This window comes from Lagenorhynchus albirostris, chromosome 9, assembly GCF_949774975.1.
Source record: "Lagenorhynchus albirostris chromosome 9, mLagAlb1.1, whole genome shotgun sequence".
Classification (NCBI taxonomy): domain Eukaryota; kingdom Metazoa; phylum Chordata; class Mammalia; order Artiodactyla; family Delphinidae; genus Lagenorhynchus; species Lagenorhynchus albirostris.
This window is the reverse complement of record NC_083103.1, coordinates 49,551,003-49,576,568: the sequence shown is the minus strand read 5'-3', so window position 1 is coordinate 49,576,568 and position 25,566 is coordinate 49,551,003. Positions and strand designations below refer to the sequence as shown.

Sequence of the window (25,566 nt, the reverse complement as noted above, 5' to 3'; positions counted from 1 at the left end):
CATAAAGGCTCATACTCTTACTCAATGATATTTATGATACCAGTAAAGGAGTAATATTGCAAATATGTGCAAATTCCAGGGTTAAAGTCTTGCTTTATTTGTCCTACCCTCTCTGCCAGGACCAGAGATCCTAAAGATTAAAGCCTGAAAAATCTGAACGTCAGTAGTGCTTCGATTTTACACTATTCCAACAGTGACTTCATTATCAGTATACACAGGTAAACAGACTCTTCAAGGGCTCAAGGAGAGTACAACTGGAAACTCTTATTTAATCTAAGAGTTTAAAGGCCGGCATTCTCTGGTCCCGAGGATTGGCAACAAGTGATTCCCTTGGCCAGTATAGGCAAAAAGCTTCCTCTGAGAACAGGAAAGAAAAGTCACTCCTACAGCCAAGGGAGAGGAATAAAGAAGGAATTAGGAAACTAAGTACGAATGTAACCCGTAGTCAGGAGCTTTTGTGCAAGTTCTCCATACCCAGGGGTATTAGGGAGAAAGGGAAAGGACAACATAAATGGTATCTTCATGGAATTCCCAAGGGCAATGAGAGACTAAGCAAGAAGAACCCAGTGGGATGCATTATGGATAGACAAATCATAAAATATAGCAAAAAGCTAGTTGTACAATCTAGGTGGTGGGTACAAGGGTGTTCACTGTACAATTCTTTCAACTTTTCTGTATATTTGAGATTTTTCATAATAAAATGTTAGGAGGGGGGAAACTTGGTGGGCAGCCAAATGTCAGTCAGCCTGGCAGTCACAGCACCTAAGGGTTCACCTTACATAAAACTTTATCCTAGGTGACAGAATCTGACAAAATATAATAGGGGTAGGAGTCAGAACTTAGGTTCAGACACAACCTATGTGGCCTTAGCGAAGAAAATTTACATCTCTACATCACGATTTCTTCATCCATCAAAAGGAGTCCTTATCTTTTCTGCCTCCCTCATTGGGTTGTTGTGAGGATAAGCTAAACTAAAAGGGCAAAGGATATTTTAAAATCCCAAGGATTATGGGGAGTTATAAAGATAATAAGAGATAAGTTTCTTGTTCTCAGACAGTATATAACTGAATGGATGTGTACAACAAGAAATCAAAAAAAGGACTGAGAAAACACCAGAAGGCACCTAGCTCAAGTTACCACTCAATGTAAAAATTATTTTTGCAATCATTTGTTTGAATACCTCCACTGGCTGAGAATACATGCCTCTTAAAATAATCTATTCTAGAACCAGCAGTGTCTGACACATTGTAGGAACTCATACGTGCTTATGAAGGAATAAAATTCCAAAGCTTTAAGAAGCAGGAAGCTCTGTGCCTCACAATATACCACGATTATTAACAATGTTTCTGATAATGAGACTAAATTATCTTACTACAGCTTCAGTCCTTTGGACCTAATCCTACACTCTGGAACATATCCACTCTCTCTTTCCCAATGCTGCCCCTTCAAATATTTATCATACTATTATTTAAAAAAAAAAACCAATCCTGTTTCTACCATCATTTTCCTGGGCCCTTTTAGGTTAACAGTTCTGGATCTTTATACACGATGCATATAACATAACGTGAAGACCATTAATCCTGATTGCCTTCTTCTAGACATATCTAGCTAAAGATCTTCATATGCAGTGTTTACAACAAAATCAATGTGGACTCAGCAAAGCAGAACACAGTAGCACTGTCACTTCCCTTAAGGCAGATAGTATATTTTCAATGAACATCTTCGCAAACTGTACAGTATTTTGGTAGCTTAGGTACACAACTGGTGCATATTAAGCTTAAAGTCACCTAAAATCTTGCTGGGCCTGTCATATGAGTTGATATCTTTGCCATTCTACATTTTTTATAATCAACAGTTTTAATCTAAACGAGGTGTTTTTTGCTCACTATTAAACTTTTACTTGGTTGATTTCAGCTCACTGGTCAGTTACCTTATAAAGTTTGTGGGGCAAGCACTTTTGAAACTCCTCTACCAATGAGAAATAATGACAATAAAATATTTGTTGACTCACTCTGGTTACAAAGCAAGTTAGTAGCAGAGTTGAGATCAGAAGACACATCTCGCATTTTCTCAAACAGCGCTCTCTGCCCTGTTTCATGGATCATGATGATGTTAATGATGATAATCATCCTTAAAGCAGGTAACACTTACTGGAAGTTTACCACATGCCAGGCACTGTTCTAAGAATTTCATACATGTTGATCTTCACAACAACTGTTATGATCCTCATTTTACAAATTGGGAAAACTAAGGTAGTGTGAAGTTAAGTAACTTGCCCAAGATCACATTGCTAGGAAATGGCAGAACTAGTATTCAAAACCCAGATGGGTGGTTTGGTGCAATTATCTATTTACTCCCAAGGACCGAGGGAGCTACCCAAGAGTGACCCAAATACTGGGAAAGATCTCAAATGACCTGTCCTACTGGTCATAGGTCACTGCCTGCCACAGAAAAGGAAGCAAAAAGGGTAGATATACAACTCTTTTAGTAGGATTAATCTATAGTTCCCACCAAGAGGGGCCCACACTGTCACACTTACCTCCATTGCTCCTCTGGAGAGAGGTCTGACATATCAACCTGTAGAAAGACACCACCATAAAAATCCATTACTGTCTTAGAACTGTCCCTGCCCAACATACAATGATCACACACTGCTAGAGCTAAAAGTTTGAATTATGATTTGTGGGACATGAAGCTAGATAAAATATTCTGTCATATAATACCATTTGACTCTAAATGGCCCCATTAGACTAGGGTGAACTAAGCTTAAGTTTGCGCCCAGCACCTTGTTTGCTTCACCCTAGTCCAAGTCCTTGCTCTGCTATTAAGTAGCAGTGTAATATATACGGAATCTAAAAACAAACAAACAAACAAAAATGGTTCTGAAGAACCTAGGGGCAGGACAGGAATAAAGACGCAGACGTAGAGAATGGACTTGGGAACACGGGGAGGGAGAAGGGTAAGCTGGGAAGAAGTGAGAGAGTGGCATGGACATATATACACTACCAAATGTAAAACAGATAGCTAGTGGGAAGCAGCCACCTAGCACAGGGAGAACAGCTCAGTGCTTTGTGACCACCTAGAGGGGTGGGATAGGGAGGATGGGAGGGAGACGCTAGAGGGCGGAGATATGGAGATATATGTATATGTATAGCTGATTCACTTTGTTATACAGCAGAAACTAACACACCATTGTAAAGCGATTATACTCCAATAAAGATGTTAAAAAAAAAGTAGCAGTGTGGCCTTCCAACCTCAAAGTTCCAGTTCTATTTGTTAGTCTTATCCTTTTAGAGCAGGATTTCTTAAACCTTGGCACTAGTGATATTCTGGGCTGGTTGATTCTCTGGGTTGTTTTTTTGTGGGGGTGGGGGTGGGGGTGGGGGGTGGGGATCTGTACACTGTAGGATGTTTAGCAGCATCCCTAGCCTCTACCCACTAGATGCCAGCAGCATCTCCACAGATAAAACCAAAAAAGTCTACAGGCATTATCAAATGTCCCTTGGGGGACAAAAATTGTCCCAGCTGAAAAACCACTGCTCTAGAATACTACTAAGTTCTTTGAGATCACAGCTCAAGTCTTCTACTTCCTTGTAGCCATACAGAAGCATACCCAAAGCCTCAGTACATAAGTCACTCGATACATTCTTATACTGAACTGAGCTGAAAATGCTCCTTGATATACAGAAGAAAGGCCCTCATAATCACCAAAGGAATCAATCAACAAATATTCCTTTAGTTCTTACGAAGTTCAAGGCCCAGTTTCCCACTGTTCCTCTGATAACTTCAGAAAAGTACCTTAAGTGGGATGTTTGAAGTAAAATGGGCAGAACTCCATACTACTACTGAGTAAAATCAGTACCTATTTACCATGCATCCTTTATGTGTGGGTACTGGGAATGTCCACCATTGCTTAGAGAGGGCTTTCTGGTTTCTACGTGTCCCAGCTGAGGAAGGAAGGAAAGGAAAGGAAAGGAAGGGAAGGGGAGGGTAGGAAGGAAGGAAGGGAGGGAGAGAGGGAGGGAGGGAGGGAGGGAGAGAGGGAGGGAGGGAGGGAGGGAAAGAAAGAGAGAGAAGGAGGGAGGGAGGGAAGGAAAAGAGGAGGGTAGAGGAGGAAAAGAGGGGAGGGGTGAAGAGGGAAAAGAGAGGAGAGGGAAGGAGAGGGGAAGACAGAGGGCAGGGGAGGGGAGGGAAGAAACAATATCCTAAGGCTTTCCCCAGCCAATCAGGGTAATGAAGTCAACCACCCTCCTCGTCCTACTTCACACTGCCTCACAGAATTTATTCATGTGACCTGACTCAGTCCTTCATCCCCCCAGAAGGACAGAGGTCCCCTCCAAGAGGAGACAAGTAGATGCAGGAAATGGAAAGGCCCAGCTGGGTGGTACCTGAGCAGACAATTAAAGACCACAATCTTTTTTTTTTTTTTTTTCAGTATGCGGGCCTCTCACTGTCGCGGCCTCTCCCGTTGCGGAGCAACAGGCTCCAGACACGCAGGCTCAGCGGCCATGGCCCACGGGCCCAGCCGCTCCGCCGCATGCGGGATTCTCCCAGACCGGAGCATGAACCCATGTCCCCTGCATCGGCAGGCAGACTCCCAACCACTGCGCCACCAGGGAAGCCCAAGGACCACGATCTTATGTTATCTTAGACATGCTTTCCAAGTGACCTAACTGCTTCTTAAATCCAGGGCCAGGGCCAGGGCCAGGACCAGGGTGGTGCAAGCAAGGGACCTAGAGCTCAAAATTTAAGAAGGCACACATTTTCAGGTACTGACACTGCACTTGCATGACCTTGAGAGTGAGTGCCTCCTTCAAGTTTGCGCCCAGCGCCTTGTTTGCTTCACCCTAGTCCAAGTCCTGCTTATGTCTATCTTGCTCCCATCCTAGAAGATCCCACAGAGCCGAGGAGAATACACTGCTTTTTCGTCTTTCAAGTAGAATAGCAGAGCTGAGTGTATATTAAGCACTCACTGAGTACTTGTGAAATTGAACAGAATTCCCTCCAACAGGGTAATAAGTAAGTATGCTGACACACCAGCACCCCACCTGGAGATGCTTAAATGGGAGTGTAAACAACACTTGAAAAATACCTAATAAGCATCTGAGAAAGTATTCATTTTCTGGAGGCACCCAGAAAATCATGTTTAAAAAACTACACGTCAAAACAAAACAAAACAACACAACTACATGTTCAAAGAAGCAAGGTAAGTCCATTGAAGAGAAAACAAGGAAGATTCAGAGAACCGGACCAGGCACGGGGACACCTCTCCATGAGATAGTGGTCAAGCATGCTACTGTCTGTGCCTTTGTTTCTCCCGCTGGAAAATAGAGAATAAGTCTTCTGACTTCACTGTGGGGCTGTGAGGGTAATTATATTCCAAGTGACCAAGTGATTTCATTGCCTTTCTTCCTAGGAGAGTGAGTGTACTTTAAAAAGTACTCAGAGAGGCCAGGGAACTGAATGTTGGTGAAGCACAGGGCAGTAATGCTTTCAGAGCTCAGGGAACAGCTGAGAAGGGCAAGCACTAAGGCTGAGACTAGACTTGGTGCTTAGAGGACCATTTAGCACTTCGTGGAGTAGTACGAGCACCAGAGTGGAGTAATGCTGAGTAAAGACATGATTTGGCTTTAATATTTGCATGCTGAATGAAAAGATTTTAAAAATTACATCCAAATCAGTCTTCTAGCTCAGGTGGAAAAACAAGGAAAGCTATAAGCTATACCTATAATTAACCTGTACCATCTGGAAATACATCTTTATTTGCTCCCTCATTAATGAGTTTATTCACCTGGGGCCAAGAAGTAAGTCAGTCTAAACTTGACCTGTCCAGAGCTCAGGTAGCTAATTAGGTAGGTTCTCAGGGCAAGATTACTGATTGATGGGCCCATTTCCCACTCCTAAGACCCATACACAGAATGTCTTTTTGCCAACCAATCACTCCCCTCCTAGGATGTCGCAAGGTCTCTAGTCATGTCAATCTACCTAGGTCCAGATTTGAAAGAAGTTAGACCAAAAATGTCAGGCAGAGGGCAAGAGAAAACTTTACAAAAATGGAAAATGATCTGCGGTTGACTGATATTTTCTCAGGTGCGAAAGACTCAAGGTCCACCAGTGTAATACCACAAACAGACCTCCTATCCCCCACAAATACTGATACTCGGTGGTCTCTGAGTCTTTACACAGGCTGGTTACTTTGTCCCTTCAGCCCCTCTCTTCCACCAAACCACATTCTGCCTTCATGCAAAATGCTAGACAAATCCTCCTGGATCCTGAAAGGCTCTTTAGACTGACCCCATTCGCTGGAAAAAAAAAAAAAAAATCCTTTACTGCCTTGATGAGCATGATCCACAGCCCAGAAGCATTAGCACCCTGAGAGCTTAAGAAATAGATGCTTCAGAATCCATCCCAGGGCTTCCCTGGTGGCGCAGTGGTTGAGAGTCCGCCTGCCGAAGCAGGGGACACGGGTTCGTGCCCCGGTCCGGGAGGATCCCGCATGCCGCGGAGCGGCTGGGCCCGTGGGCCATGGCCGCTGAGCCTGCGCGTCCGGAGCCTGTGCTCTGCGGAAGAGAATCCATCCCAGACCTCCTGAATCAGAATCTGCATTTAATAAGATACCTAGGTAATTCATATGCATATAAAAGCATTGCTATTACAATCACTTTGCTGTACACCTGAAATACAACACTGGTAATCAACTATACTCCAATATAAAATTAAAAGTTAAAAAAATAAAAGGATTATCATAAAAAAAATTGCTATTGCATCCCAGCACTCACATCCACACTTTGTCCTACAGTCATATACCTCTATACACCTGAGTTGTTTTTAACAACAGCATTACTGAGATCTAATTCACATACCGTAAAATTCATCCATTTAAAATGTACTATTCAGTGCTTTTAGTATATTGAGTTGTGCCACCATCACCACTATTTAAATTTAGAACATTTTTACCACCCCAAAAAGAAACCACATACCAGTCAGCCATCACTCTCCAATCTCCCCCCAGCCCAAGGAACCACCAATTTACTTTTGATCTCTATCTATAGATTTGCCTATTCTTGACATTTCATATAAACGAGATCATACAATATGTGGTTTTTTGTGAATGGCTTCTTTCACTTAGCATGTTTTCAGTGTTGCAGCAGGTACTGTAATTCATTCCTTTCTATTACCAAATAATATTGTATTGTATGGATATACGACATTTTCTTTGTCCATCCATCAGTTGATGGACATTTGGGTTGTTTATAGTTTTGAGCTATTACAAATAATGCTGTTACGAACATTCATTTACAAGTTTTCATGTAGACATGCTTTCATTTTTCTTGAGCATGTATCTAGTAGTGGAACTGTCTGGTCACATGTAACTCTATGCTTAACCTTTTGAGGAACTGCCAAACTGTTTTCCAGAGCAGCTGCACCATTTTACATTCCCACCAGCAGTGTATGAGAGTTCCAATTTCTCCACATCTTCAACAACACTTATTGTCTTTTTGGTAAAAAGCATCCCAATGGGTGTGAAATGGCAGATCAATATGATTTTGAATTTCCCTGATGTATAATGATGTTGAACACCTTTTCATATGCTTATTAGCCATGCACATATCTTCTTTGGAGAAAAGTTTATTCAGATCCTTTGTCCCTTGTCCACTTTTAAAAAATAACTTTTTTTTTTTACAGCAGTTTTAGATTCACAACAAAATTGAGTGGAAAGCACAGAGATTTCCCATACGCACCCTGCTCCCAAATATGCATAGCCTCCCTCATTACCTACATCCCCATCAGAGAGGTACCTTTGTTCTAACTGAAGAACCTACATTGACATACCATCACCCAAAGTCCATAGTTTACCTGAGAGTTCACTATTGATGTACATTCTGTGGATTTGGACAAACATATAATGTCCTCATGGACACATATCCATCATTAGAGTATCATACAGCGTAGTTTCACTGACTTAAGAATTCTCTGTGCCCTGCTTATTCATCTCTCCATCCTCCCAATCTCTAGCAACCACTGATCTTTTTACTGTCTCCACAGTATTGCCTCTTCCAGAATGTCATATAGTTGAAATCATATAGTATGTAGCCTTTTCACATTGGCTTCTTTCACTTAGTAATATGCATTTAACATTCCTCCATCTCTTTTTATGGCTTGATAGCTCACTTCTTTTTAGTACTGAATAATATTCCATTCTCTGGATGTACCACAGTTTATGTATCCATTCACCTACTGAAAGGCATCTTGGTGGCTTCAAAATTTTGACAATTATGAATAAAGCTGCTATAAACATCTGTGTGCAGGTTTCTGTGTGGACATAAGAGCTCCTCTGGGGAAATATTAAGGAGCACAATTGCTGGATTCGGTAACAGTATGTTTAGTTTTGCAAGAAACCACCAAACTATCTTCCAAAGTGGCTGTATTATTTTGCATTCCCACCAGCAATGAATGAGAGTTCTTGTTGCTCCACATCCTTGCTAGCATTTGGTATTGTCAGTGTCTCAGATTTCAATCATTCTAATAGGTGTGTAGTGGTATCTCATTTTAATTTGAATTTCCCTGAAGATGCCTGTGGGGCATCTTTCCATATACTTATATGCCATCTATATATCTTCTTTGGTGGGCTATATGTTAAGGTCTCTAGCCCACTTTTTTTCCCCATTTATTTATTTATTTATTTATGGCTGGGTTGGGTCTTCGTTGCTGCGTGCGGGCTTTCTCTAGTTGCGGTGAGCAGGGGCTACTCTTCATTGCAGTGTGTGGGCTTCTCACTGCAGTGGCTTCTCTTGTTGTGGACCACGGGCTCTAGGTGTGCAGGCTTCAGTAGTTGTGGCTCTTGGGCTCTAGAGGACAGGCTCAGTAGCTGTGGTGCACCGGCTTAGTTCCTCCACGGCATGTGAGATCTTCCCAGACCAGGGATCGAACCCATGTCCCCTGCACTGGCACATGGATTCTTAACCATTGCGCCACCAGGCAAGTCCCTCTAGCCCACTTTTAATCAGGTTTTCTTTCTTTTTTTTTTTTAGTACCTTGGCCTCTCACTGTTGTGGCCTCTCCCACTGCGGAGCACAGGCTCCAGACGCGCAGGCCCAGCGGCCATGGCTCACGGGCCAAGTCGCTCCGCGGCATGCGGATCCTTCCGGACCGGGGCACAACCCGCGTCCCCGGCATCGACAGGCAGACTCTAAACCACTGCGCCAACAGGGAAGCCCCAGGTTGTTTTCTTATTACTGAGTTTAAAGAGTTCTTTGTATATTTTGGATAACAATCCTTTATCTGATAGATCTTTTGCAAATACATTCTTCCGGTTTGTGGCTTGTGCTTTCATTCTCCTGACAGTTTCTTTTGCAGAGCATAAATTTTTAATTAAGTCTAGCTTATCAATTCTTTCTTTCAGGGATCATGCCTTTGATGTTGTATCTAAAAAGTCATTGCCAAACCCAAGGTCACCTAGATTTTCTCCTATGTTATCTTCTAAGAGTTTTACAGTTTTGCTTTGTGATCTCATTGAGGTTTGTGGTCCATTTTAAGTTACCTTTTGTGAGGGGTATAAAGCCTGTGTCTAGAACCTTTTTTTTTTTTTTTTTTTTTTTTACTTGTGGATGTCTGATTGCTCTAGCACCATTTGTTGACAGACTCTCTTTGCTCCATTGTATTGCCTTTACCCCTTTGTCAAAGATCAATTGATAAATTTACATAGGTCTATCTCTGAGCTCTCCATTCTGTTCCACTGATCTATTTGTCTGTTCTTTGACCAGTACCACAGTGTCTTGATTACTGTAACTTTATAGTAAGTTTTGAAGTTGGGTAAGTAGTCCTCCAATTTTGTTCTTCTTCAATACTGTATTGGCTATTCTAGGTATTTTGCTTCTCCATATAAACTTCAGAATCAGTCTATTGATATCTATAAAATACCTTGCTGGGATTTTGACTGGGATTGCAATGAATCTATAGATCAAGTTGGGAAGAACTGACATCTTGACAACATTGAGTCTTCCTTTACACGGACATGGAATATCTCTCCATTTAGTTCTTCTTTGATATCTTTCATCGGTTTTACAGTTTTCCTCATAGATCTTGTACATATTTTTCTATATTTATATCTACATATGTTATTTTTATTGGTGCTAAAGTACATGGTATTGTGGGGTTTCTTAAAAGATTTTTTTTTTGATATGGACCATTTTTAAAGTCTTTACTGAATTTGTTGCAATACTGCTTCTGTTTTATGTTTTGGTTTTTTTGGCTGAGTCACGTAGGATCTCAGCTCCCCGACCAGGGATCGAACCCACACCCGCTGCATTAGAAGGTGAACTCTAATGACTGGACCACCAGGGAAGTCCCTGGTATTGTGCTTTTAATTGTAAATTCCATTTGTTCATTCTTGGTATACAGGAAAGCAGTTAACTTTTGTATATTAACTGCGTATCCTGCAACCCTACTATAATAGTTTATTAGTACTAGGAGGTTTTTGGTTGATCCTTTCTATAGATGACCATTTCATCTGTGAACAAAGATGGTTTTATTTCTTCCTTTCAAATCTATATTCATTTTATTTCCTTTTCTTGCCTTATTGTGTTAGCTAGGACTTCCAGTATGATGTTGAAAAGCAGTGGTCAGAGGGAACAACCTTCCCTTGTTCCTGATCTTAGTGGAAAACTTCATGCTTCTCACCAGGTAAGTATGTTAGCTGTAGATATTCTTTATCAAGTTGAGGAAGTTCCCCTATATTCCTAGTTTAATGAGAAATTTTTATCTTGAATGGGTGCTGGATTTTGTCAAATAATTTTTCTGCATATATAGATATGTTCATGTAATTTTTCTTCTTTAACCTGTTGATGTGATAGATTACATTAATTTTTCAAATATTGAACCAGGTTTGCATACCTAGGATAAATTCCACCTGGTCATGGTGTATGATCCTTTTTATACACTGCTGGTTTCAATCTGTTAATGTTTTATTAATGATTTTTACATCTATGTTCATGAGAGACATTGGTCTATAGTTGTCTTATAATATCTTTGTCTGGTTTTGGTATTAGGGTAATGCTGACTTCATAGAATGAGTTAGGAAGTATTCACTCTGCTTCTATCTTCTGAAAGAGATTGTAGAGAATTGGTATAATTTCTTCCTTAAATGTTTGGTAGAATTCACCAGTGAACCCATCTGGGCCTGGTACTTTCTGCTTTGGAAGGTTATTAATTATTCAATGAATTTCTTTAATAGATATAGGCCAATTCTGATTGTCTGTCTTCTTGTGTGAGTTTTGACCGATTGCGTCTTTGAAGGAATTGGTCCATTTCATCTAGGTTATCAAATTTGTGGTCACAGAGTTGCTCATAGTATTCCTTTATTATCCCTTTAGTGTCCATTGGCTCTGTAGTGATATCCCCTCTTTCATTTCTGATGTTAGGAATTTGTATCCTCTCTCTTTTTTTTCTTAGTTAGCCTGGCTACAGGTTTAACAACTTTATTAATCTTTTCAAAGAACCAACTTTTGATTTTGTTGATTTTTTCTAGATTTCCTGTTTTCAATTTCATTGATTTCTGCTCTAATTTTTATTATTTCTTTTCTTCTGCTTATCTTGGATTTAATTTGCTCTTTTTCTAGTTTCCAAAGGTGGAAGTTTGGATGACTGATTTTATAGCTTTCCTTTTTTTCTAATATGTGCATTCAGTGCTACACATTTCCCTCTAAGCTCTACTTTTGCTGTATCCACAAATTTTGATATGTTTTGTTTTCATATTCATTTAGTTCAAACATATTTAAATTTCTCGAGATTTCTTTTTTGATCCATGTGTTATTTAAGCAGTATGGTGTTTAATCTCCCAAGTGTTTGTGGATTTTCCAGCTATCTTCCTGTTACTGATTTCTGATTTAATTCCATTGTGCACTGAGAGCAGAAAATATATGATTTTTATTCTTTTAAATTTGTTAAGGTATATATATATATTTTTTTGGCGGGGGGTACACCGGCCTCTCACCATCGTGGCCTCTCCCATTGCGGAGCACAGGCTCCGACGCGCAGGCTCAGCGGCCATGGCTCACGGGCCCAGCCGCTCCGCGGAATCTGGGATCTTCCCAGACCGGGGCACGAACCCATGTCCCCTGCATCGGCAGGTTGACTCTAAACCACTGCGTCACCAGGGAAGCCCTAAGGTATATTTTATGGTCCACAATGTGGTCTATCCTGGTGAATGCTCCATGAGAACTTGAGACGATTGCCTATTCTGCTGTTGCTGGATGAAGTAGTCTATAAATATCCATTATATTCAGTTAATTAATGGTGTCATTGAGTTCAGCCCTGCCTTCATGAATTTTCTGCTTGCTAGATCTGCCCCTTTCTGACACAGGAGTGTTGAATTCTCCAACTGTAACAGTGGATTCATCTATTTCTCCTTGCAATACTATCATTTTTTGCCTTATGTATTTTCACACCCTATTGTTAGGTACACACACATTAAGACATCATTATGTCTTCTTGGAGAACTGACTTCTTTATCATTATGTAATGCCCCTCTTTTTTTAAATTAATTAATTAATTAACTTATTTATTTTTGGCTGCGTTGGGTCTTCGTTGCTGCGTGCAGGCTTTCTCTAGTTGTGGCGAGTGGGGGCTACTCTTCAGTGCTATGCACAGGCTTCTCATTGCAGTGGCTTCTCTTGTTGTGGAGCACAGGCTCTAGGCATGCGGACTTCAGTAGTTGTGGCACATGGGCTTGGTTACTCTGAACCCGTGTCCCCTGCACTGGCGGGGGGATTCTTGACCACTGCGCCACCAGGGAAGCCCTGTAATGCTCCTCTTGATCCCTGATAACTTTCTGTGTTCTGAAGTCTGCTCTACCTGAAATTAATATAGCTACTCCTGCTTTCTTTTGATTGTCAGCCTGATATATCTTTCCCCATTCCTTTACTTTTAATCTATATGTGTCCTTTTATTTAAAATGGGGTTCTTTTAGATATAGAGTTGGGTCTTGTATTTTTTATCCACTCTGACAATCTCTGTTTTTTAACTGATGTATTTAGACCATTAACGTTCAAAGTGATTATTAATATAGTTGGATTAGCATCTACTATATTTGTTACTGTTTTCTATTTGTTGCCCTTATTCTTTGTTTCTATTTTTGTCTTCCAATCTTTTTCTGCCTTTTATAGTTTTAACTGAGAATATTATATGATTACATTCTCTTTCCTTTCTTAGCTTATCAGTTATACTTTTTTTAAAAATTTATTATTATTAATATTTTTTGGCCTCACTGTGCAGCTTGTGGGATCTTAGTTCCCCGACCAGGGATCAAACCCAGGCCCTCGGCAGTGAAAGCGCACTGGACTACCAGGGAATTCCCTATACTTTTATTTTTACTTCTTTTAGTGGTTGCTCTAGAGTAAAACCCACTTTCAAATAGTACTATACCACCTTACAGATAGTTTGAGTACCTTATAACAACAAAATAATCCTAATTCTTCCCTCTCAACGCTTGTTGTATCATTGCTGTCATTCATTTCACTTATCCATAAATACACACACACATAGTCAAATGTAGTGTTGGTATTATTACTTTGAAAAAACTATTCCGTTAGATCAATCAACAATATATAAAACAGGGAATTCCCTGGTAGTCCAGTGGTTAAAACTCCATGCTCTCACTGCCAAGGGCCCAGGTTCGATCCCTGGTCGAGAAATTAAAATCCTATAAGCTGTGTGGTGCAGCAAAAAAAAAAAAAAAAAAACAATATATAAAATAAAAGAGCATCTACAAATATCCTATAGCTTACATTATATTTAATGGTGAAAGATTGAATGCTTTCCCCCTAAGATCCGAAATGTCAGGATGTCCACCCTCACCACTACTATTCAACATAATACTGAAGTTTCTAGCCAGCAAAATAAGGCAATAAAAGGTACAGATTGGAAAGAAATAAAACTGCCCCTTATTTGCAGATGACATCATGGCCTACATAGAATATCCCAAAGAATCTACCAAAAAAAAAAAAAAAGGGCTAGAATTTATAAGAGAGTTCAACGAGGTGGCAAAATACAATATAAACATACACACAAAAACTGTATTTCTATATAGTAGCTATGAACATATGGAAAATGACATTTAAGATACAATAAAACTTAAAATCGCTCATTAAAAAAAGAATTAGTAAAATAAATGTTTTTATTCTACCTTCACTTATTCCCTCTCCAATGCTCTTCCTTTCTTTATGTAGATCTGAGGCTCTGACTTCCATTATTTTCCTCTCTCTAAAGAACTTCTTTTAACATTTCTTGCAAGGCAGGCCTACTGGCAATAAATTTGCTCTATTTTTGTCTGTCTTTATTTCTCCTCTTTTGAAGGCTAATTTCATGGGATACTGAATTCTAGGCTGGTGGGGTTTTTGTTTTTTTCAACACTGTAAACATTTCATTCTACTCTCTTCCTGCTTGCATGGTTTCTGAGGATAAACTGGGGGTTAATTCCTATCTTTGCTCCTCTGTAGGTTAAGGTGTTGTCTCCTCTGGCTTCTTTCAGGATTTTTTGTCTTTGATTTCCTATCATTTGAAAAATGATATGCCTAGATTTATTGGGGGGTTCTGGCATTTATCCTTAGTGTTCTCTGAACTTCCTGGATCAGTGGTTTGGTGTCTGACATTAATTTGGGAAAATTCTCAGTCATTATTGTTTCAAATATTCTGTTTCTCTCCTTCTTCTCCTTCTGGTATTCTCATGATGCATCTGTCTTAGTCTGTTCAGGCTGCTATAATAAAATACCATTGACCGGGTGGCTTATAAACAACAAACATTTACTTCTCACATTTCTGGAGTGTGGAAAGTCCAGGATCACAGCACAAGCAGATTCTGTGTCTGGTGAGGGCTTCCTGGTTCACAGACAGCTGACTTTTTGTTATGTCCTCACATGGTGCAAGGGGCTAGGAAACTCTGTGGGGCCTCTTTTATAAGTGCACAAATCCCAATTATGAGGGCTCTGCCCTCATGACCTAATCACCTCCCAAAGGCCCCACCTCCTAATACCATCACCTTGAGGATTAGGAGTTTAACATATGAATTTGGGGGGAACACAAACATTCAGATCACAGCAGCATACATTACTTTTGTAGTTGTCCCACAGTTCTTGGTTATTTTGCTTTTTCTAGTCTTTTTTCTTTTTACTTTTATAGGTTTCTACTCAAATATCCTCAAGCTCAGAGATTCTTTCCTCAGCCATGTCTAGTCTACTGATAAGCCCATTAAAGGCATTCTTCATTTCTGTTACAGTGTTTTTGATCTCTAAACATTTCTTTTTGGTTCTTTCTTAGAATTTCCATCTCTCTGCTTACAATGCCCAGTTGTTCTTGCATGTCATCTACTTTATCCATTCGAGCCTTAGCACGGTAAATCATACTTATTTTAAATTCCCTGTCTAATAATTCCAAGATCCCTGCCATAGATGGGTCTAATTCTGATACCTGGTATGTCTCTTCAAAGTGTGTATTTTGCTTTTTAGTATATCTTGTAATTTTTTCTTGATAGCTGGGCATGATATACCAGGTAAAAGGAACTGCTATAAATAGACCTTTAGTAATGTGGTGGCATGTTGAGGGAGGGGAAGCATTCTATAGTCCTATGATTGGGTTTCAGTCTTTTAGTGAGTCTGTGCCTCTGGAATGTGAACTTCACAAGTGCTTCTCAGTGCCTCACCCACCCCTCTTAGGTGGGACATGATGGTGTGAGTAGACTGGAATTGGGTATTTCCCTTCTCCAAGATGAAAGGCTAGGGCTGACTAGAGATGGGTATTTCCTTTTCCCTGGGTCAGTTAGGCTCTGATAAAACCCCAACAGGGGCTTCCCTGGTGGCACAGTGGTTGAGAGTCCGCCTGCCGATGCAGGGGACACGGGTTCGTGCCCCGGTCCGGAAAGATCCCACATGCCGCAGAGCAGCTGGGCCCATGAGCCATGGCCGCTGAGCCTGCGCGTCCGGAGCCTGTGCTCCGCAACGGGAGAGGCCATAACAGTGAGAGGCCCGCGTACCGCAAAAAACAACAACAACAACAACAAAAAAACCCCAACAGGTTAGGCTTTGGTTAAAGTTTCCCCTGATGGCAGACCTTAAGAAGAACAGAATGCTCTGTAGTATTGTTAAATGGCTCCTTTCCCCCACCCCTCCCCAAAGCACAAAAGGGTTTTTCTCAACTCAGTGTAAGAACCTGATAGATATCCAAGAAGTCATTGTGGGGGGCCCTCAATGACTGAGTCCCCCTGGAGTTTTTTAACTCTGAGTTGTCCATACTGAGCCTCCAGCAATTCATCAATTACAATCCAGGTTTCCCTTCTCCAGCACTGGTTCCCAAAGAGGTTTCTGCTTCTGTAAGTTGTGATTCTCTGTATTCACCTGTTCGTCTCTCCAATTTGGGGGGCAGCAATTTGCCTTTGCCCTGTGACCTTACTTCTCTTAAAAATCTAAGAATTGTTGATTTTTCAGTTTGTTCAGCTTTTTACTTGTTCTTAGGACAGAAAGGTGATTTCCAAGCTTCTTACATGCCTATTGGAACTCTTTTGCCCTTTTTTTTTTTTTTTTTTTTTTTTGCGGTACACGGGCCTCTCACTGTTGTGGCCTCTCCCGTTGCGGAGCACAGGCTCCGGGCTCCGGACGCGCAGGCTCAGCGGCCATGGCTCACGGGCCCAGCCACTCCGCGGCATGTGGGATCTTCCCGAACCCGGGCACGAACCCGTGTCCCCTGCATCGGCAGGCAGACTCTCAACCACTGCGCCACCAGGGAAGCCCTCTTTTGCCCATTTTAAAAATTATTTATATTTTTATTGTTGAGTTGTAAAAGTTTTTTATATATTCTGGATACAAAATCCTTTATCTGATATATGACTTGCAAGAATTTTCTCCCATTCTGTGGGTTGCCTTTTTACTTTCTTGGTGGTATCCTTTGCAATACAAAAGTTTTTCATTGTGATGACACCCAATTTACTTTTTCTTTTATTGCTTGTGTTTTTGGTGTCATATCTAAGAAATCGTTACCTAATTTGGTAGTGATTTATAACTGTTTTCTTCTAAGAGTTTTATAGTTTTAGTTATTACATTTAGGTCATTGGTCTGTTTTGAGTCAATGTTTGTATATGGTGTGAGGCAGGAGTCCTACTAGCTGTGGCTATCTAGTTGTTTCAGCATCATTTGTTGAAAAGACTATTCATTCCCCATGTGTACCTGATTGATCACATCGGCTCTTAACTCTCTAAGATGGTGCAACACTCTTGTTTTCCACATCATTTTCTTAAGTGTCCACATAGCTCTATAAATTTTGCTGACAGAACCTCAGAAAGACTAAAAAGGTAGCTGGAGATATATAATACCATATATCCAATACCATAAAGAACATACGTAAATCATACCATAGAGAAAGATAAAGCCTAAAGAAAGCCTCTGAAGCTATCTGTGAGGTTTGATACATTTATTCATTTACTCTCATTTAAGGTACTTCTGTTCTAAATGTGTAGGTTCTGGGCTAGGCATGGAGATACAAAGATGAACCAGACTTTTTTTCCTGCCCTTGAGAAGACAGATTTAAAAATAAAATAATTAGGTTGTTTTAAAAGCATGAATTTACTCAGCAGAAGGAACACAATTGTTTCCATTTTACAGAAGGCACAAATGAGATATAAAGGAGAAAAATGACTCACTGAATGAAGATCACCGTTATGGGGCATAGGGATAGGAGTGATGGGGAGAGGATCACAGACCTTAAGGGAGAAATCAGAGTCAGGGCTTAGGGCCACAAATGGCCAAGCCAATGACTAGTCACAAGGTCCTGCTAGTGCCACATTATGACTTTCATGGGCCCTAGGTACTTTTGCCTTTGTGGAACCCTTTCTCTATTAGAAAAATATTTTAAAATATATTTTATGACTGTATAGATATAATCCAAGATGAATTATATTCATTTTTTCTTCTGATTGAAAGAAGTTAAGACATCTTTATGGGCCCCTGGGTACTGTGCCTATTGGATAAGTCAGCCCTGAGTCCTGCTGTCTCCCCACAGCTATGCACCAAGAATTCTCTCCCCAGCTGCCAAATCACATAGCTCTGCTGCTTCTGAGATTCTGTTCTCTACCCGGCCTGATCAAGCGGCATGAGGTTTAGGTTCACATTAAATCTCACACTGCCTAAATCCACACAGAAAAGGTAACCTCACTCTACTCCTATGAGCACTATACAGTTATTGGGCAATCATTTGCCAATAATGTGTATTCTGTGTTCAAGGAAGGTTTAGATACATTCATGATCAAATGCAAACAAAGAAACAGACATGTCATGACCTACAAACACCAAAGTCATAGGAAGCATGTGCCTGGCACCTTGACAGCCCATAAATATCTGTTCATTCAATTACAAGACAGGCATAAAACAAAGTCTCTTCCCTTATAAAACTTACCATATAATGAAGAAGACAGACAATAAATATACAAATAAGCATATATTTATATATATGAAATAATTTCTGGTAGCAGTGTTATGAAGAAAAAGAAAGCAGGGTAAGAGAAGAAAGAATGAAAAAGGAGGCCATTATGTGGCTACATGTAGACACTCTGGTTTGGTTTCCCCAGAAAGCCTTCCAATAACAGGAGAACTTGCTGAAACTAGCCCATGTAGTATGTCTTATTTCCTTGGGTTTTACCTCATTCCCACTTTTCACCCCAAGAAATGGCTTCAGGGCAACAACCACCTTTCTCAGTGACAAGAAAAAGGGTTGTAGGTCCTGATCTGGCATAGCTATTTACTTGCTATATGTCAATGAACAGGGCACTTCTCTCTATGCCTGTTTCCCCATATATAAAATGAGGAAATTGGCTTAAGTTACTTTCAAGGTCCCTTAAAGCTAAAATGCTATAATAATTCATACCAAATCTGTCAAATCTGTCTAACTCCAAAGCTTTGGAGTCAGCTATAATACTTTGGCTTTCCAAACTGCCACAGTTACCTTAGGTACCACAGAAGTGAAAGCAAAATGCCTTTAGTGTAGTGAGGTGTGATTTAACAGGATGCTACCAAATTAAATCAATGAAAATTTACCAAGTGACTACCATAAGCATGCATCAGGAATATCCATCACTTGGGGGATGACCTCTTGCCCTGGCTTCAAGTACCTTCTAACTGCAAAGGGCCCTAAACTCTGGAACCCCATCTACCAGGGCAACCGGGAACTTCAAAGGTCTCAGCTGATCCTGTCAAGTTACAGAATGATCAATCATGCAGCTAGAGACTTCACTCTTTCACAAAACATTATAGATGAATAAGCCCAACCTTTGCCCTTGAGGTAGTCACAGTCCAGGGGGTAGGGGTGAGACAGATTAAACATAATATGATAAGGATAACCACTGACGTATAAACAAAATGCTGTGTAAGCCCAGAGAAAGGAGAGATTAGTTAGTTCCTGAACCTGGTACAGCAAAACCACCAGGCTGGCTGCCTCTATCTCGGGGGGGACAGATACTATGGTGTGCTGAGTGATTAGGATTACAAATGAAGTCCAAAGTTTCACAGGCTACCCCTATTTGTGGCTCTGTATTCCCCTCTCACTCACATTTTTCTCCAACTCCTTAGCCCTGGCAAGAATTCCAGGCCAATAAATTAAAGTGGAACTACCTCACTTTTCAGACCTCGTAAGTCAGCTGGGGATCATGCAGACATTGGTTATGCTTAGCCTAACTGAAAAGCCTGACATGGACAGCACACTGTAGGCAGTGGAGTCAGAGTAGATGCTGGCTGAAAATAACTGCTGTGGCTGCTGTCTGCCCTCCACTCCTACCCCTCCTACCATCACCAGAAAAGCACATCCTCCAGGCCAGCTGAATTGGAAAGCTTTTTTAAAGAAACTTTTAAAATTTATACAAAAGTGGGAGGAATAGTTTAACAACCTCTCTCCCATTCAACAATTATCAAATTTGGGGGCACCTAATGTACACTTCTTTGGTTCTTCAATTCCTACCCCATAAAATTCGTATTTCTCAGACTGGCTTCCTCCCCACCTGGCCCTCCTCTCTTACTCTTTCCCATATGCACTCCAGCCTCTAATACACTCTATACTTTTCTACCCATCCTTAAAGATCCAACCCAGATGTCACCTCTTACAGAGCCCTTCCAGAACAGAACTTTCTACAGCTTTCTGTGAAACTCCTAAAGCCCTAAATCTGGACTATCCATGTGCTGATCACATCTACCCACCTATGAAATCTCCCTCTAATTTTTCATTGCCACACATTCTTGGTTCAGACTTTATCTCGTGCTCTCTCCTAGACCTGCAGTGACTTCTGAGTGATCTCCCTGATGCAAATCTTGCCAGTACAGATTCATAACAGGAGCAGCCACAGTAATCTTTATTAGACACACATCTGACTGCATCAGCCCCCTACTTTGACAAACTTGGATAACTTTCTACTGCCTTTGGATTAAAGTCCAAACTCCTTTGTATGACACACAAGGTGTTTCATAATGTGGTATATAACCAGCTACTTATCTCACCACCTCCAATAAACAGCTTTTACTCCAGCCACACTAAACCACTTACCACTCTAAGGTGCTCTTCCCTTTTATCCCTCAGTGATTTGGCTGCTGCTGTCTTCTCTCCTTAGAATTCTTTCCTCACCTTCACTGTCTAGTCCATTTCTATTCCTTCTTTAAGATGTAGCTCAAATATCACCTCCTTTGTGACACATTCTCCAACTTTATTCATTCACACACCCATTCAACAACTGTTAACTGATCATATGTTAAGCTCTAGACAGGGGATACAATAAATAACAGCTCTCACTCTCAAGGAGTTTAGAGTCTAGTAGATCTCCTCAGGTGGAGTAATTCCTTTCCTCCTCTGTTCTCCTGAAGAAATTTACAATTTGCACAAACCTCTAAGGTCACATTTATTACTTTTTATACTTGTTTCTGTTTCCCTCACTAGACTCTAATCATCTTGAGGCCAAGGATCTTTTCTTATTTTTAAGGCTTTGTTGAGGTATAGCATCCATATCAGGTGGACAGTTCAATGACTGTTCATATATTTATAGAGTTGTACAGCCATCTTATTTTAAATCATTTCCATCACACTAAAAAGAAAGCTCAAGCCCACTGGCCAACTCCCTATTCCTATCCCTAGACTTAAGCAACCACTAATCAATCTACTTTATATCTCTATAGATCTGTCTATTCTGGACCTTTCATGTAAACGAAATCATACAATATGCTATCTTTTTTGACTGGCCTCTTTTTTTAAAAAAATAAAATTACTTTTGTTTGTTTATTGATTGATTGATTGATTGGCTGTGTTGGGTCTACGTTGCTCCACGCAGGCTTTCTCTAGTTGTGGTGAGCAGTGGCTACTCTTAGTTGCGATGTGCGGGCTTCTCATTGCTGTGGCTTCTCTTGTTGTGGAGCACGGGCTCTAGGCGCATGGGCTTCAGTAGTTGTGGCACGTGGGCTCAGCAGTTGTGGTTCACAGGCTCTAGAGTGCAGGCTCAGTAGTTGTGGCACATGGACTTAGTTGCTCTGTGGTATGTGTGATCTTCCTGGACCAGGGATCGAACCTGTGTCCCCTGCACTGGCAGGCGGCTTCTTAACCATTGCACCACCAGGGAAGTCCCTTGACTGGCTTCTTTCATGTACCATAATGTTCTTCAAAGATCATCCATGTTACAACATGTATCAGTAGTTCACTCCTTTTTCTTGACAAGTAATCTTGCACTGTATGGACATACATTTTATTTATCCATTTACCAGCTGATACACATTTGAGTTGTTTCTACTTTTGGGCTATTATAATATTGCTATGAACATTAGTGTATAAGCTTTTATAGGGACATATGTTTTTATTTCTCAAGTATATATCTGGAGTGGAATTACTGGGTCATGTGGTAACTCTACGCTTAACCTTTTGAGGAATTGCCAAACTGTTTTCCACAGCAGCTGCACCATTTTACATTTCCACTAGCAGTGTATGAGGATTCCAACTTTTCCACATCTACAACACTTGTTATTATGTCTTTTTGATTATAGCATCATAGTGAGTATGAAGTGGTATCTCACTGTAGTTTTGATTTGCATTTCTCAGATGGCTAATGATGTTCAACATCTTTTCATGTGCTTATTGGCCATTTATATATTTTCTTTGGAGATAGGTCTATTCTGATCGTTTGGTGTATTCAGATCTTTTGTTCATTTTTTATTGGATTATTTATCTTTTTCTTGTTGAGTTGTAAGAGTTCATTACATATCCCAAACACAAGTCCCTCATCAAATATATGGTTTGCAAATATTTTTTCCCATTTAGCAATCCTAAGTGGTCTGAGGATCATCTGATTCTTACTAATTTCTGCATTTCAAAGAACTAGCACGTAATCTGGCACATTGTATGTGTTCAATAAATGTTAAATGGATGTTACATAACATTAACTGCTTTGAAGACAAGAATAATGCCTTAGGTACTTCCCTGGTGGTGCAGTGGTTAAGAATCCACCTGCCAGTGCAGGGAACATGGGTTCAAGCCCTGGTCCAGGAAGATCCCACATGCAACTAAGCCCATGCGCAACAACTACTGAGCCTGCGTTCTAGAGCCTGCGAGCCACAACTACTGAGCCCACGAGCCACAACTATTGAAGCCCGCACGCCTAGAGCCCATGCTCCACAATGAAAGGCCGCTGCAACAAGAGAAGCCACCGCAACAAGAGAAGCCACTGCACCGAGAAGCACGTGCACCGCAATGAAGAGTAGCCCTGGCTCTCCGCAACTAGAGAAAGAAAGCCCATGCACAGCAACGAAGACCCAACACAGCCAAAAATAAATAAGTAAATTTATTTTTTTAAAAAAGAATAATGCCTTACTCATTCAGCATCTCCCTCACACTTTACACCTAGCGCTAGACATAAAGCACACACCTTGGAAATACACAGAGACTGAGTAACTCTCACTTGAACAGACAGTGGGGATGATGTTGCAAAAGAATCCAGAGGAACTTGGAAAGCCATCTGAAACCAACAGAACTTACCTGTTTATACTGGCTACTACCAGTTACCCCTGAGACAGCTGCTGCTCTCTGAGAATAAGAAGCAACTTCTATATAAGCCATTCTTGCAGCGGCCCACGCTCAGAAGTAGTCATCAAAATGCTCTATTACTTAGAAAACTGGCCCCCTCCCTCCATTCCCTTAGCCAGTGGGAGATATCAAGCACATGACAGCACTAAATGACATGCTGGCTTTGCCTGAAGTGCCCTTTCTTCTCCTTAAGGAGCTCAAACTTGATCTAGAGAGACAGGCTGGTATCTGGACCACATCAGTGATGTACAGCTGGCAAAGGTGCTCCATCCTTTGTGGTTTCTAAGTTAGAAAGTGACTCTTCCTCTTAAGCACTAACATGAAATCCTTCGTGATCATTAAGAGCCAACAGTAAATACTTTCCAAACTTAACACAGAATACAAATAGGACTGAAGGAAGCTTTGGGGAGAAGGAAAAACTGAAGAACATGGCTCGTTGCACCAGAAGGCCTAGGTCAGTGAGGCAGGAAATGTCTCTAACATCTCTTCCTTTCTATAATACTATTCAAGCTACAAACATAATCTAGGCCCTTCAACTTCATGCCCTTCCTGCTAGTCACTGTGTCACTCAAATTCAAAATCTTCTGGTTTGCCAATGCTGCCTATAAGAGAAAGGAAGAACTCTTCAGTAGGCCACACAGTGCCCTCCACGACAGCATTGAGAGTAACCTCTCCTGTGACCACACAAGGCCATGATCTGACTCCAGTCTGCCTGGCACTTAACATATGCTCCCCTGCACTATGTATAATACACCGGAAAGCACATGCACTTTGGAATTAGAAAGTCTGGAAGCCCTACTTGCCTGGATTAAGGTATGTCTTCCCTGCCTCTTTATTATTTTTTTTTTTCTGGCTATCATCTTTACATCTTACTTACTTACTTTATTTATTTATTTATTGGCTGCGTTGGATCTTTGTTGCTGCACACAGGCTTTCTCTAGTTGCAGCGAGCAGGGGCTACTCTTTGTTGCAGTGCACAGGCTTCTCATTGCGGTGGCTTCTCTTCTTGCAGAGCACGGGCTCTAGGAGCGTGGGCTTCAGTAGTTGCAGCACACGGGCTCAGCAGTTGCGGCTCGCGGGCTCTAGAGTGCAGGCTCAGTAGTTGTGGCACATGGGCTTAGTTGCTCCGCAGCATGTGGGATCCTCCCAGACCAGGGCTCGAACCCGTGTCCCCTGCATTAGCAGGCGGATTCTTAACCACTGAGCCACCATTCCCTGCCTCTTTAATCCCTTCTCCAATCCAAACTCCTTAGCATAGCATATAAGGCCTTACATGATCTTATACCTGCCTCCCTTTCCAGTCTTCCTACTTCCTCATTACGCCCCACCTCCTACTTGGATGCTCCAATAATACTATACCTTATACAATGACCTGTCAGTGCTGTTCTCTCCCTCTCACCTCCCACCTTGCACATGTTGCTCCTCCTGCTTAGAGGGCCCTCCGCCTCTCTCTTTGGCTGGTTAATTTCTAGTCATTTTCCACATCAGCTAAAGTGCTGCTTCTCTGGGGAGCCTCTCCTGATCCCTTTCCCACCATTTTCTGTGCTCCCAGAGAGCTCTGTGCTTCTCTGTATTACAGCAGTTATTACATCTGCTTATTTCACTAACTCTTCCACTGGACTATGAGCAGCCTGAGAGTAGGGCCTATGTCTTCGTTATCCTTCACAGCTAAGGCAGTGCCTTTGTAAATGCTCAGGGTATACTTGATGAATGGATAAATGAATGAAAAGGATTTTCCCACCATATACATAAGGCTGGCATAACAAATAACTTCATTATTACCTTAAGCCGACAACATTGCAACTCAGAGTGTCGTACTGACTTGTATCACGTAACAACCGTGTGGTAGAGCTAGTATAAAAAGCCAGATCTTCAGAGACCCAGACCAATGTCCGGACCTCTCCCCTGACTCTAAGCTCATATTTCCAACTGCCTAATTAACAACACCACTTAGATGTTTATGTAGCCATCTCAAACTTAACATGGCCAAAATTTTTCTGCATTTCCTCCCCACCGCCCAACAAAAATTTCTCCCAGTCCATCCTGTTTCAGTACACAATAACATCAGCCATGGTGTTGCCAACTACAAGTCAAAGCAAAACAAATTCATAAAACCTGAAAGTCAAGCTTGATTATTCCTTTCCCTTACGTCCCATATCCAATCCACCAGCAAGTCTTGTAGGCTCTACTTCAAAACATATTCTAATTTCATCCACTTTTCTCCATCTCTGCCACCCTACCCGCCCCGCCCCCAAACTCCAAATCTATCATTTCTCACCCAGACTACTGCAATAGTCTCTTAACTACCCTCCTCGAAAGCCTTCCTACAATCCGTTCTCCTCAAAGCAGCCAGAAAGATCTTTTTGAAAAATGCAAATCAGCTCACCTCACTCCTATTTTTAACACCATCCAAAATTTTCATTGTACTCTCAATAAAATTCAACAAATTTAGCAGTATCTACAAGGCCTTACAGATCTGACTCT

The 25,566-nt window shown here is 41.1% G+C and overlaps 1 protein-coding gene across 4 annotated transcripts in view; it reads right to left on the bottom strand.

Annotated features, from left to right (window-relative positions):
* The window catches only part of RNF121 (ring finger protein 121), an 85,437-nt gene that overhangs the window by 48,693 nt on the left and 11,178 nt on the right, over positions 1-25,566 (bottom strand). For 3 of the 4 annotated variants that reach the window (XM_060159883.1, XM_060159886.1, XM_060159882.1), the window contains exon 2: positions 2,540-2,577. In XM_060159883.1, the coding sequence (XP_060015866.1) occupies positions 2,540-2,577 (38 nt within the window). Of the gene's footprint in view, positions 1-2,539; positions 2,578-3,870; positions 3,948-25,566 lie in introns of all 4 variants that reach the window. The other variant, XM_060159884.1, reaches the window with a different exon arrangement.